Consider the following 13395-nt stretch of genomic DNA (forward strand, 5'->3'; position numbering starts at 1 on the left):
ATTTAGTGAGTTCAGTCCAGATGGAGCCTCGTCTGGGCCACGCAGCTCCCTGAAGCCACGAAGAGCTGTAGCAACTGACCCTCCCGCCCCAAGTCCTGTCCCTGCGGAGCAGGGGACACCTCAGCAGGCCAGCGGAGGGCCAGCGGCACAAGACTGGACCCCAGACAAGGCAGAAAACCGAGCGCCAGGGTGTTGAGGGAGAACTCAGACTGAGCCAGCGCTGTGGATGCAGGGGAGCGTTGCTAGGAGACAAGGTGAGTGTGGGCAGATGACGCGTGCACGCGTGTGGGCGGGACCATGGTCCTGGCAGGAGCGGTCATGACGATGAGCTGTGAGCACAAGGTCACTGCTGACCACAGGAAAGGTGATGACCACCGAGGCTCCAAGTAAGAGCCAGCCAGAGGCTGGTGTTCCTCGGGAGCAGTAATACAGTCCCCACCTCCCCCACCCCGTGTTCACTGACATTTTGAAAATAAAATGCTGCATGATTGTCACTGGTCAAAGAGACACCAAAGACTTCTCCAAGGAACAAATGGGCACACATGTTGTGGCCCAGCCACTCGCTGGAATATTATACAGCCATGAAGGGCATTCTGAGCCCTGCTCCAACGCCCTTGAGGACAGGATGCCCAGTGACATGGGCTACACACCACAGGGTTGGCGTCATCAGACCCAGAGAGACAGGAAGTGGTTCAGTGAGGGCCCTGGACAGGGGAGGGGTGGAGTGAGCGTGTGTTGGGGACGGAGTTTCAGTTCTGGACTGCAGTGGGAGTGAGTGATCTGGGCTGTGGAACTGAGGCGGGATGCAACGGTGACTTTTATGTCAGGCATTTGTTAAAATTTTATAACGGTGGCGCAGCCTTTAACTGCAGCACTCGGGAGGCAGAGGCAGCCGGATCTCTGTGAGTTGGAGGCCAGCCTGGTCTACAGAGTGAGTTCCAGGACAGCCAGGGCTACACAGAGACACCCTGTGTCAAAAAATCAAAGCAACAACAAGGTGTTCACTGCGCTGGTGTGGGGGTTAGACACCAACCCCAGGAGTGGGGGTTCTCTTCACCGCGTGTGTCACAGAGAGAGTGTGTAGGCATGGGACAGCCTCTGGGCCCTTCCTCCTGCTCCTCGTCCTGGTTTTTTGATACGACATAGGTGTGCGCAGGCTGTAAGCACGTTTTGGTCCCCATTTTTCTTTGGCAGTCATGACAGGAAGCCAACTCTTATCGACAGTCCTTGTTCTTTGTATAGTATGACCAGGAGTCCTGGGTCAGCCTAAACTACACAGTGTCAGAAAATCTAAGAAGGAGGGTGAAGGTTGACAGCAACTGGGTCTTGAAAAGAGCTTTGTCCTTCCCTGAGTCTGGGAGTCCCCCAGCATGAGAAGCACCAAGCAGAGCTAAATTTAAAGGCATGCTAATTGGGGCAGGAGGATCTGGCCAGGGATGCAGGCTGCATCTCCATGGAAACCAAGACTCTTAGGTGTCCCAGTGCCTTGATTGATGGTAGTGAATCCCAGGGCCTCAGTTTCTCCGTCTGCAAGGTAGGGACAATGCCTCCTCCCCGTACAGGGAAGCAAATGGCCCCTGACGCTGCTGTAGGTAGTGACTATAAAAATATGGAGAGCTGTCATCCCAGCACTCAGAATGTTGAGGCAGGAGCATGACGAGTTCTAGGCTAACCTCAGTTATGAGTGAAACTGTGTTAAAGAGAAAGGTTAGCACATTATATATTCATTCTTTAGAGTCTCACATAGTCAGCCCAGGTTGCTGAGGCTGACCTTGAACTCCTGACCCTCGTGCCTCAGACTCCTCATTGCTGGGATGGCAGGCACATACCGCTACACCTGCTATATACGGTGCTGGCGTAGAGCCCAGGGCTTCGTGCATGCCAGACGAGTGCCGTGCCCACCGAGCCCGGCCCCAGCCTCCTGTGACATCACAAACCCACTTAACACGCTCAAGTCTCGTGTCAGGAAACCAAGCTCCAGTAAACAGGTCAGCAGTGTCAGGTTTGGGCGAGAACTTCCTGGAAGTGAGATTTCCTCTGCTCGGTTACGGCTCAGCACATCTACCCCAGGCAGCTGTGAGAGCTTACAGCAAAGATGGGCCTTTAGTGTCCCTGGGATAACCACAGGCCCCGATAAGGAGAACCACACCTCAGATGCCTGCACCCAGTTCCACCAAGACCGGAGCACACAGCGACAGTTTATGGGGTTGGTTTTAGGCAGTGCCCTGTGTGTCCTGGTCTTTCCATCCTCCTGCCTCAGCCTCTCCAAAAGCTTGGAATTGCATGGCACACCCATCAACCCATGGGGACAGTGGCATTTTGGCACATAAGCTTTTCAAACTTTTTTTTTTGCAATAGGGTCTCAGTAGCCCAGGTTGGCCTCAGGTTTACTCTGTAGCTGAAGCTGACCTCAACTCCTGACCCTGTTGCTTCTACCTCCCCAGTGCTGGGATGACAGACCTGTGACACCACAGTGTGCCATCCACTGAGCCCCAGTCCCAGGCCTGTCTCGGATGGTTTCTAACTGTAGGGAGCAGAATAAACTTCTGTCCATTTGGCACAGCAGCAGTAGGAGGTCTGCCAAGACAGGGTGGGTGCTCCAGCCTCCTGCTCTGGCCTGGTACCCGGGTAGGACCGGCCAGATCCGGTCAGGAAACAGCACGACTGTCGGGCCACTACTGCACCGGCGGGCATCTCTTGTGTGACAGTGACAGCAGGGAGGGAGTCCCCAGGCCGGTTCCTGAGACTCAGACATGGAGTGTCGTCAGCAACAGGATCACCCAGGAGCAGAAGTTAGTTTGCAGTCTTTGGACCTACCTGGCCAGTGCTTCCTAAGTGGGTACCCACACCTGGCTGGGGACTAGTGATTAAACACTTGTGCCTTCCGGAAGTGTCACGTCCATCAGTGCAGGGCACGTCTGTGTCAACTTGTTCTCTGATACTGAGCTCCCTGCTCGCTTTTTAATTAATTAAATAGGTTATATTTATTTATTTATTTATTTATTTATTTATTTTTGAGGCAGGGTCTCTTTTTCCTCTGCCTCCCGAGTTCTGGGAGAATATTTGAGGGCCCCAAAGTAGGGCGTGCCTGGCCTTTCTGGAAGTATGCATCTGTGAGTGGCCAGGCTCGCAGTGAGGCTGGGTATGGAGGCTGCAGCGTGGAGGCCCGCTGTGAGCTGCTTGCCTTGATCGCCTCCCCAGACAGGGAGCTCCTACCTATTCCTTGCACTTGCGCGTGCGCGAGACATTCCGCATTCCCAGCCTGCCAGGGGTGGGCTACGGAAGGCCGAGGCTCAGCGGGGCCCCAGGGAACACCGGGCACCCAGCACCCAGCACCCAGCATCCCATCCGGGCTGCGCGGGAGACGGAGAGAGAGGAGACCGCAGCGCGGCCGGCAGTGCGGCCGGCGCTAGGACCCGCGGGGGCTCCGAGCCGGGTCCCCTCCATCCTCGCCCCAAAATGAGGAAGCGGAGCAAGTTGCTCCGAGTTGAGCCTTGGGGCGTACGACCCGTTGGCGGGGACCCTCCCGGGGTCGCGCCCTGAGCAGGTGAGCGCGTGCGAGCGGGTGGAGAGGGTACGAGCCCCAAAACGGTCCTAGCCCGGGGGCGTCAGATACCACAGCTATTTTTTTTTTCTTTTTCTGGGTGCGGCGTGCGCGTCTCTGAGTGCGCGCGCCCTGGTGGTCACTGCAGGGCCCGTGTGCGCCGCAGGCACACGCACAGGTGCCCACGTCTAGCCGGCGCCCGTGTCGCGCACACGCGGGTGTCCGGGTGGCACTTGTGCCCAGATGCACGTGCGCCTCTGTTTGTGCGCAGTAGCCGTGAAAACCCCACTGAGCCCGAGACCAGAGGCGCACCCCAACCTCCCGCCCTGCCAGCCACCAGCTGGGGACCCCGGCAGCCACTGCCTTGCAGTGCCTGCGCTGGGGTGGTGTGGGTCCTTCCAGATGCTTCCTTGGTGACCCCTGGTGACCCGAGGAGCGGCACAGGAGCCCGGCCTCCCCAGGCTCCACCCAGGGTCAGATTCCCAGGAATGACCTTGAGTCACCGCCCCTGCCCAAGGCCCAGGAAAGAGGAAGCGGCAGACCCAGCTCCTGGCACCATCCTCCCCAACCTCTACACACAGCCCTCGCTGCCACCAGATCCATCGGATCCCTCCACTCCTGCCTCTGGGCCTCAGTTTCCCTTCACGAGCAATGGCAGGTCGAGGGAGAGGCTCCGGGGTCTCCTGGCTGGCCTTTGATGGCTGGGAGTCTAAGGACCTTCCTCGGGTAACCATAACTTCCCAAACCAAGGGCTACAGAGGGGATCAGGACCTAAGCCACCTGAGGGATGATTGAGGGGGGCTCTTGGCCTCTGGGCTGCTGCTTCTACCCTGCCAGACCCAGAGGAAGGAGCTGGACCTTGGGACAACCCCAAGCATGACACTGCCTCCTCCACAGGTGAGCCCTCGCTTCCTCCGAGCCTGGCACCCCTCGCCTGCCGCAGCTAGGATGCCAACCGTGAGTGTGGGGACCTTCCTCTGCTGTCCTCCTGGGGTGGGGGCGTGCTCCCCGAGGCAAGCTCCCACCCAGTCCCCAGGGACTGGGCCAGAGGCCACCCAGACCTGTCCATGTGCCTATGGTTCTGGTCTCTCTCACTCAGTTTCCCTTCCACCCTCCCCCTTTTCTCTCCATTAGGCATTCCCAGGCTTTTATTATTTTTTTATTTTATTTTGCTTTGGAGACAGAATCTCACTATATATATATGCCTAGCTTGGAACTCACTCTGTAGACCAGACTGGTCTCAAACTCACAGAGATCCGCCTGCCTCTGCCTCCCGAGTGCTGGGATTACAGGCGTGAGCTACCGCCCAGCATTATTTATTAGTTTTTGAGAAAAGCCTCAGCTGTAGCCCAGGCTGACTTTAACTGGTCTGGAATCCTGTCTTAGCCGCCTGAGTGCGAGGCCACAGGCCCCTGTCTTCTCTGCTCTCTTGTCCTGTTCTCTGTCCCCACAAAGCCACAGTTTCTCCCAAGTCCACTTCTTCCTCCTGTCCCTGACATCCCCCTGCCTCCATCTCATCCCTAGAGACGCTGGGCCCCTGGGACTCAGTGCATGACCAAGTGTGAGAACTCACGGCCCAAGCCGGGTGAGCTGGCCTTCCGAAAGGGTGACGTGGTGACCATCTTGGAGGCCTGTGAGGTGAGGGGACTGAGGTAGTTGGGGTGCACTTAGGGTTGCCAGGCCAGACGCCGACCTGCTCCTTCCCTCCCTCCGTCCCCTCCCTGTGTAGGACAAGAGTTGGTACCGCGCCAAGCACCACAGCAGCGGGCAGGAGGGGCTCCTGGCAGCCGCTGCTCTTCGACAGCGGGAGGCCCTGTCCACAGACCCCAAGCTCAGTCTCATGCCGTGAGTGGCGCCCTGGGGGGTGGCGTCAGGGACGCAGCCATCCCTGCCCCATGTGGCACCCTCTCCCCGTGGTCCCCGCAGATGGTTCCATGGCAAGATTTCAGGCCAGGAAGCTGTGCAGCAGCTGCAGCCACCCGAGGACGGGCTGTTTCTCGTGCGGGAATCGGCTCGTCACCCCGGAGACTACGTCCTGTGTGTCAGTTTCGGCCGAGACGTCATCCACTACCGAGTCCTGCATCGCGATGGCCACCTGACCATTGATGAGGCCGTGTGCTTCTGTAATCTGATGGACATGGTGGAGGTGACCTGTGGCTGGGGCAGCGGGGGTGGAGGGGTCCCCAGGAGCCTCACTTGTTTCTAGAACTGGGGTCATTTCTCCAGGGAGCCCCTCACCCTCCATTCTACACTCCCACTGTTGCCATGGAAACGCACTCATCTATCTTGGCCTGGTACCTGAGGGATTCTGCCTACCCCACTAAGTGGATTGTAGGGAGAGGGGCAGGGAACAGGGGTCCCTGGAGCCAGAGGCTCATCACTCCTGGTCCTCACAGCATTACACCAAGGACAAGGGTGCCATCTGCACCAAGCTGGTGAAGCCAAAGAGGAAGCAGGGCACCAAGTCGGCCGAGGAGGAGCTTGCAAAGGGTACGCCAGCCACCAAGCACAGATCATCTCATACACAGCTGCCCAGACTCAGCCTCTCCCGCCTCCCACCCCAGCCTTGTCTAGGTTAAGCCCCTGAGTCTTCCAAGCCAAATCGGCATCTGTCTGGAGCCCCAGAGACAAGCCCATGATGGTGTCTGTCCTGCTTGACTCTTCAGAGCCTGGAGTTAGAGGGCTCTGGGGGAAAAGGGGGGGCTTTCAGAAGCAGCTGCAGGGTTTGCCCAGCAGGCAAGTCTGCCACACACCAGGCGTTGGTGGCGCATGCCTTTAATCCCAGCACTTGGGAGGCAGAGGCAGGCAGATCTCTGTAAGTTCGAGACCAGCCTGGACTACCAAGCGAGTTCCAGGACAGCCTCCAAAGCCACAGAGAAACCCTGTCTCGAAAAACCAAAAAAAAAAAAAAAAAAAAAAAAAGTCTGCCACAGACAAGATCGGGAATATTCCAGAACTTGTGCGTCTCCATGTTTCTGTACCTCTTGATCTGCATGTATCCTGGGGAGATCAGTAATGGGAAGACCAGGCTTGGAGGGGCACAGAGCAGTCACAGTCCCTGTCCATAGAGGGAGGTCCTGAGGCCACAACTGAAGTCTGGGGAACCCGGTGGGATTGAGCTCTGATGATCTCCTGGGACAGCCTGCAGCTGGCAGGATTGTGTCTACCTCATAACCCTTGGGGCAACTGCTGGGGGGTGGGCACGGGCACAGGCATGCAAGCTGTGAGGATGCTGGCTTTCCACACCTCACTGCGTGTGAGCCGGCAGGGAGGCTCCTGTCCTGCTCTGACCCGGGCTCTGTCCCTGCAGCTGGCTGGCTACTCGACCTGCAGCACCTCACTCTGGGAGCACAGATTGGAGAGGGGGAGTTTGGAGGTGAGGAGGCCACAGAATGCAGTGCTGTCTCTCTGGGCTGGGCGGTGCAGGACAGCAGCCCCCCCTCACCGCCCAGGACCCTCCCAGGATCTGCTCAGAATGCCTCCCTGGAATCCACCCGGGACTGAGATCAGAGGGTGGTGAACTGCCCGAGTCAGTACGCAGCCTTGTCCATCCCGAGCAGCTGGAAACTATGCAAACATGGGCAGGACCGGTGGGCTTTTTCATGGAACAGAAATTTGAATTCTGAATAATGAGATAGCCATTGTATTTGCATTATTTATCTCTCTCTTTGGGACCAGGGATGGAGCTAGGCCTCCTGAAGTCAGAGCCAATACTCTACCCAGACCACACCCCAGCCCCTCACTGGGGGATTCTAGGCAGGGATGTCAGCAGGTCCATTTGTAGGTCTGTCTTGCTGGTGGGTCCTGAGCTCTCTCCGTCCCCACAGCCGTCCTGCAGGGTGAGTACCTGGGGCAGAAAGTGGCCGTGAAGAATATCAAGTGTGACGTGACAGCCCAGGCCTTCCTGGATGAGACAGCAGTAATGACGTGAGTGGCGGGGCGGGGCGGGTCCCTGGGCTGGGGTCCCAGGTGTGTACTCACTTCCCGCCCTGCACCCCACCGCACTCTCCCAGGAAGCTGCAGCACAGGAACCTGGTGCGACTCCTGGGCGTGATCCTGCATCATGGCCTGTACATTGTCATGGAGCACGTGAGCAAGGTGTGGGGGGGCGGGGGGGCCGTGAGCAAGGTGTGGGGGGGCGGGAGCAAGGTGGGGGCGGGCGGATGGGCCAAGGGAGGCTCGACAGCCTTGAGACCCCCAGGCCCCTCCCCCCCAAACAGGGCAACCTGGTGAACTTCCTGCGCACGCGGGGCCGCGCGCTCGTGAGCGCACCTCAGCTCCTGCAGTTTTCTCTGTAAGTGACATTCCTTCCAGGAAGGTAGGTCCCAAAGTGGAAGGGGAAACTGAGGTCTGACTGCAGGGCGACCGGGCCTTGCCTATCCCCAGACACGTTGCTGAGGGCATGGAGTATCTGGAGAGCAAGAAGCTGGTGCACCGGGACCTGGCTGCTCGCAACATCCTGGTCTCTGAGGACCTGGTGGCCAAGGTCAGTGACTTTGGCCTAGCGAAGGCCGAGCGGAAGGGGCTGGACTCAAGCCGGCTGCCAGTCAAGTGGTCGGCACCCGAAGCTCTCAAGAATGGGGTGAGCAGTGTCCCGCTCCTCTCTGGGGTTTTGGGGGTCCTCAAAGGGGGTTTGATGTTGCGATTGTGCTGTGTGACTCCACTCACATCCCTTGACCTCTCTGAGCTTCGAGGGAAAATAGCCGCCTCTCCAGTGAGCCAGCGCCCACAGCATTCCCCCGGAGCCCCCCTCAGCTCTGATTCCCCATCTCGCAAGCGTCCATGGGCTTAGCATGGATGGGGAAGAGCAGCCTGGGACTGTGTCCAGGGAGGCCACAGTGAACCTGATCACCCTGACTTCCGTCCCCACAGCGGTTTTCCAGCAAATCAGACGTCTGGAGTTTTGGGGTGCTGCTGTGGGAAGTTTTCTCATATGGAAGAGCTCCGTACCCCAAGATGGTGAGCCGTCCCCTGGGGAGGGGCAGCCTGTGCACCCTGTGCTGCTGACCCCCCCACCCACGCTACATGCCCTGTGTCTGCAGTCGCTGAAGGAGGTTTCAGAGGCTGTGGAGAAGGGCTACCGCATGGAGCCCCCTGACGGCTGCCCCGGCCCCGTGCACACCCTCATGGGTAGTTGCTGGGAGGCAGAACCTGCACGCAGACCTCCCTTCCGAAAAATAGCGGAGAAGCTGGGCCGCGAGCTCCGCAGTGCGGGTGCCACAGCCCCCCTTGGGGGACAGGAAGCGGAGGGCTCAGCTCTGCCACGGAGCCAGGAACCCTGACCCCTGCAGCAGGGAGCAGGAGGACACAGATGCAGGGCTGTAGGGCTAGGACTGGCCAGCACACAGGCTCCGCAGCCCCTGGGCCCCCACATCCAGGACACCCCATAAAGAGCAATCGGAAGGACTGCGTACGTCTGTGTGTCTGTGATGCCCGTGTGTCCGCCACCACTGCTCTGGGCACAGCCAGCTCCCTGCGTTGGGTCCTTGAAGTCCATGTGATTATTGATGCCTGTGGTGTTGCCCAAAGTCCCTGCCCACACACTTAACAGCCGCGGGGACCCACTTGTCATCAGCACCCGGGCCCTGCTTCCCTCGTCCCCTCGTGTGCCACCTGCTGGGGAGCCGGAGCCCCTGTGTCCCTTACGAAAGCGAAAGCGAGGCAACAGGTCGCCCCATGCATGAGGGGCGCTAGCCTGGGGTGCTCAGATCACATGCCATCTCGGGGTGTGCAAGGGCACATGAGGAACAGAGACCTGAGAGGGGGACCCAGACATCTCTGGGTGCAAGGCTAAGGTGCTTCTCTTCCATGGAGTCCCAGGCCCCAAAGCAGAGACAAGCTGGGCGTCAAAGGCTGTGACAGCAGAGAAAAGCAGACAGCTCACACCCCATCACTGACCCAGCCCCCATGCAGACTCCCGTCCGCCTGCTCTCCCTCTCATCCGGCCAGCCACACCCAGCCACCTGCCCCACTGTTCACCTACTCAACCCTTAGATCACTCACAAAACCACGAACCCACCCGCCCCCCCCATCGACCCATCATCTATGGCCACACTGGGCGTTGGGAGTACGCAGTGAAGACGCGATTTCTCGTGAACTCAGTAACCTTCATGCAGCTCGAGGACTACAGGGGAGCTGGGCGGTGCTCACTGTGGCACAGTTGCTATGTCAACACCATGGCAAACCCCGACTGTGGGAGGCAGCGGCGGCAGAGGGCACAGCCTATGTGAAAGTCCCCGCCAGGCTGTGTCCCCAGTGGTGGAGGCCGTGCAGCCGTGGCTGAGGGCCCAGAGCCGCATGCAGCCACAAGCTATGTGGAGTATGACGGCTGTGGCCTGTCCCTCTCCCTGCCAGGCATCGCAGGGCCTGAAATCCCTCCAGTGAGGCACAGGACACGAAGACAACGCAATGGGCCCCACAAGCCTGGAGAGGGACGTTTCCCTGTTGTCTTGGTGTTGACATGGCCCGCTGCACTGTCCTGTCCGGGGACTTTCCAAGTACCACAATCCCACCCCTTCTCTCGGCTCAGGTGGCCATAGGGGAGGCAGGAGGGGCTTGGGGTACCCACCCGGGTCAGGCTGGCTCATGACCTAATCGGCAAAGACAGGTGGGGCCCTGGGGTCCAATGAGGGACAAGGGAGCTACACCCTTACCCAGACGCAAGGGAAAGGCAGTCTGTCCTGTGCCTTCGGTGAGCAGGGTTATGCAGCTCGTGGGAGGCCGACGTCACCCCCTTTGCACAAGCACCACCCAGACCAGGTAGAGCCTCAGACCTTAGTTGGAGCCCTTGGATTTAGTCTTAGCTGAAGCCAGGACTGGCCCACTCGCCCATCAAGGTCTGGAGATGATGCCACACCCTAGGAAGAGGCCACAGCCAGCTGCGGAGCAGTCAGGGTGTGCCATGTCCAGGCTCGAGGCCACAGCCAGCTGCGGAGCAGTCAGGGTGTGCCGTGTCCAGGCGCGAGGCCACAGCCAGCTGCGGAGCAGTCAGGGTGTGCCGTGTCCAGGCGCGAGGCCACAGCCAGCTGCGGAGCAGTCAGGGTGTGCCATGTCCAGGCGCCCAGCATGCTCCCAGGTGACCCCGGGGCAGCAATGAGCCCGCTGCCTGCTGCCTTTTTCACGTTTATTTTCACGTTTGTTCATTTAGTGTGCGTCCATGCGTACGGCTGGCACTCGCAAAGGTGTACATGGGAGGCTGGAGGACACCTGACAGAGTCGGCTCCCCCCTTCCACCGTGCTCCAGCTCTGGGGACTGGACTCAGGTCTTGAGCTGGGTGGCAAGCCCCTTTCCCCGCTGAGCCCTGTGCTGGCCCGCGAGGGGCAGCTTCCCGTGAGAGGCTCCATCCCTGAACTACAGCTTCTTGTTCTTGCTCAGCCGGTTGTGACGCCAGATGTTCTGTTTGCGCAACAGTCGCCAGTACTCTCGGGATTCGGGCTCCAGCTCCTCCAGCTTTTTGGGGGGACCCAGGTTCATCTGGAATAGCCTGGGGGGAGAGTCGTCACTACATGACCACAGCACTGGGGTGTGGGTGCTGTGGGCTTTGAACCCTGCCCCCTCTGGTCCTCACATCCAGCCTCAGGCTTCCTCCCTGCCCCCGCAGACCAGGCTCTGTCTGCCCCAGGACCTGTGCACAGGCCACACCTTCACCCACTTGGCCCAGCCCCCAGTGGAGACCCAAACTGTCTCCCCGCTGTCCCTGCTTCTCCCAATGTCCTGGAGTGTGTCCCCATGCCTGCCTGCTCAGCTAGCTGCCTGGGCCCCAGCTGGCTCCAGGAAGGAGAACTCTGCTTCCCTGGGACCCAGGTGTGGATAGCCAGGTATCAGCCATAAATCTTTGCCTGCCCGCTCCACCCTCAGGGACACATGGCCCTGTGCACGGGGTCCCCATTTGCAAGAAGGAACACCAAGGTTGACATTCAGAAGATTCCCGGACCAGGGCAGGCGGGACCGGTGGGCCCTGGGGTGGCCCAGAGCTGCCCCTGAGTGCTGTGTACCTGGAGGCCAGGTGGCCAGGTGGTTAGGGTGGGACTCACCACTCGGGGTACTCCGAGTCTGGCTTCAGGGCCACGTCCTGGCCTTCCTTGTAGATGTTGACCCCCATGGCGTGTGTGGTTAGCCGGGCGGGGTCTGTGCACACCTCGGGGTCCTTCAGGGCCTCAGTGGCCATGCTGCCCTTGCTGCCCTTGCTGACTGCAGGGTGAGAATCTGGGTCACTTCACGCGGCCCAGCGCTGCCCCTGTGCCGTCCATGAGGCCTCCTGGTGCCGAGAACCCCAGGCACCCACACGGGGCACCTCTCTGCCCCAAGGCTGTGTGATCTAAAAGCCAGGCGCGCGCCGCAGAGCCCCTCTCCCATTCAGCAATGGCCCCTGTCACCCCAGAACCATGGACCTGAGGCTGGGGATTATAAGACCCGGTCTCAAAACAATAAAACACTGAGACTAGAGACGGCTCAGTGTAGGCCGGCCCGGCATACACGGCACCCTGTGCCAAAATGCAAACAACGGCTTTAGTCTTGAGACAGGATGTCACCACGCAGCTCTCCTGGACAACATCAAAAAAGAAAACTTTTCTTTTTCAAGACAGGGTTTCAGCCGGGCGTTGGTGGCGCAGCCTTTAACCCCAGCACTCGGGAGGCAGAGGCAGGCGGATCTCTGTGAGTTCGAGACCAGCCTGGTCTACAGAGCCAGTTCCAGGACAGCCAGGGCTACACAGAGAAACCCTGTCTGGAAAACAAAAATAAATATCTAGATAGATAGATAGATAGACTGACAGACTGACAGACGCGGTTTCTCTGTGTAGCCCTGGCTGTCCTGGAACTCGCTCTGTAGACCAGCGGAAAGCGCTTCACACACTGAGCCATCTTCCCCACCCACATTATTTCTTTTTAATTAAAACAGTAGCAACAGCAGCAACAATCGTTGCGGCGGTGTTTGGCGTCTTACTCCCCGCGCCTGCGCACTGCGGCCTCAGTGCTCGCTCGCCCCGCTCGGCCTCCGTGCGGCGCGCCGTAGTTCCCGGAGCCCCGCCTCCCCAGGCTTCGCGCCTGAGCACTACGGCCTCTCTCGGCTTCCCACCGTGCCCGCGTTGGTTCCTCCGGAGCCGCCTCACCTGGCTTCTTGGCGTAGTCCCTGACAAAGGGTCTTCCAGGTCCTCCGGGAACCGGGAGAGCCCGGCGCTGACAGTAGGTCCACATCCGAGAAGCCCCAAGGAGACGGGTGGCCGCCATAATGCTCGCCGGCTCGCACGTGCAAGCTTCCGTGCTACGTCAGCGCTCCAGGGCCGCCTTAGGGCGTTGGAGGCGCCCGCAGCCTGCTGGGAAATGTAGTCTTTGCAGCCCCGCGCCTAGGTTGAACTCGCGTAGTTCTCACCCGTTCAAAGACCATTTCAAGCAATTCTCGTTCTCAGATCCTTATCACCGTAAAATGTCAGGGTCGGCTCTCTCTGCTGTCTATCGGGTTTGAGGTCAGCCTGGCTGGGGGCGGTGAGCTCCCCTTAGTCCCAGCACCCGGGAGGCGGCGGCGGGAGGATCCCTGTGAGCTCTAGGCCAGCCTGGGCTGCGTAGCGAGTTCTGGGCCAGCCTGGGCTGTAATGGAGGCGGAAAGTGGGGTGGCGGCTGGTGCTCAGAAGTCCTGGGCCCATTGCCAGCCCCGCGGCGATCAAGGCTGGCGGCATCGGGGCTGAGGCAGGAGGATCAGGAGTTCGAGGCCAGCCTAGGCGACGTTGTCTCCAGCACACCTGGGTCTCCCCGCACCCGGCAGACTCATTACTACAACCGCAACGGCTGCCGTCCTTCCGCTAAGCTTAGGACTGCTGCTGGGGGCCGTGATGTGCGGTCTGTGTCCACCCCA

General features: G+C 59.7%; 2 protein-coding genes across 4 annotated transcripts; one reads left to right on the forward strand and one right to left on the reverse strand.

The window, feature by feature from the left end:
- The first annotated feature begins 3 nt into the window (after positions 1–3).
- On the forward strand, positions 4–8951 carry Matk (megakaryocyte-associated tyrosine kinase). 3 transcript variants are annotated; one of them, XM_013123000.2, is made up of 13 exons: positions 4–254; positions 4442–4501; positions 5069–5182; positions 5274–5389; positions 5471–5690; positions 5941–6034; positions 6855–6920; positions 7372–7471; positions 7558–7642; positions 7765–7838; positions 7931–8126; positions 8417–8503; positions 8587–8951. In XM_013123000.2, the coding sequence occupies exons 2-13, from the start codon at positions 4493–4495 to the stop codon at positions 8824–8826; spliced, it is 1401 nt and encodes a 466-aa protein (XP_012978454.1). In that variant the 5' UTR covers positions 4–254; positions 4442–4492; the 3' UTR covers positions 8827–8951. The 3 variants fall into 3 exon arrangements, with proteins under 3 accessions (XP_012978454.1, XP_005083322.1, XP_005083320.1); XM_005083265.4 differs by lacking the exon at positions 4–254 and adding an exon at positions 3240–3547; XM_005083263.4 differs by lacking the exon at positions 4–254 and adding an exon at positions 3715–4270.
- A 1702-nt stretch (positions 8952–10653) lies between these two features.
- Mrpl54 (mitochondrial ribosomal protein L54) lies at positions 10654–12816 on the reverse strand. Its single transcript, XM_005083262.4, has 3 exons — positions 12656–12816; positions 11579–11735; positions 10654–11028 (listed from the first exon to the last, which is right to left on the reverse strand). Exons 1-3 carry the CDS (start codon positions 12771–12773, stop codon positions 10896–10898), a joined length of 408 nt encoding a protein of 135 aa, XP_005083319.1. The 5' UTR covers positions 12774–12816; the 3' UTR covers positions 10654–10895.
- Between the last annotated feature and the right edge of the window lie 579 nt (positions 12817–13395).

Source organism: Mesocricetus auratus, unplaced genomic scaffold (genome assembly GCF_017639785.1).
Source record: "Mesocricetus auratus isolate SY011 unplaced genomic scaffold, BCM_Maur_2.0 Super-Scaffold_100676, whole genome shotgun sequence".
Lineage (NCBI taxonomy): Eukaryota > Metazoa > Chordata > Mammalia > Rodentia > Cricetidae > Mesocricetus > Mesocricetus auratus.

What these genes read in the sequence shown, in the direction of transcription:
- Matk (XM_005083263.4), top strand. Translation starts at nt 4,196, where the DNA reads ATGGCAGGTCGAGGGAGAGGCTCCGGGGTCTCCTGGCTGGCCTTTGAT. An exon ending in ATCTGATGGACATGGTGGAG is followed by an intron (nt 5,691 to 5,940) that starts GTGACCTGTGGC and finishes TGGTCCTCACAG; the next exon opens with CATTACACCAAGGACAAGGG. An exon ending in CCGAAGCTCTCAAGAATGGG is followed by an intron (nt 8,127 to 8,416) that starts GTGAGCAGTGTC and finishes CCGTCCCCACAG; the next exon opens with CGGTTTTCCAGCAAATCAGA.
- Mrpl54 (XM_005083262.4), bottom strand. Translation starts at nt 12,773, where the DNA reads ATGGCGGCCACCCGTCTCCTTGGGGCTTCTCGGATGTGGACCTACTGT. An exon ending in GGACTACGCCAAGAAGCCAG is followed by an intron (nt 11,736 to 12,655) that starts GTGAGGCGGCTC and finishes CTCACCCTGCAG; the next exon opens with TCAGCAAGGGCAGCAAGGGC. An exon ending in GACTCGGAGTACCCCGAGTG is followed by an intron (nt 11,029 to 11,578) that starts GTGAGTCCCACC and finishes CTCTCCCCCCAG; the next exon opens with GCTATTCCAGATGAACCTGG.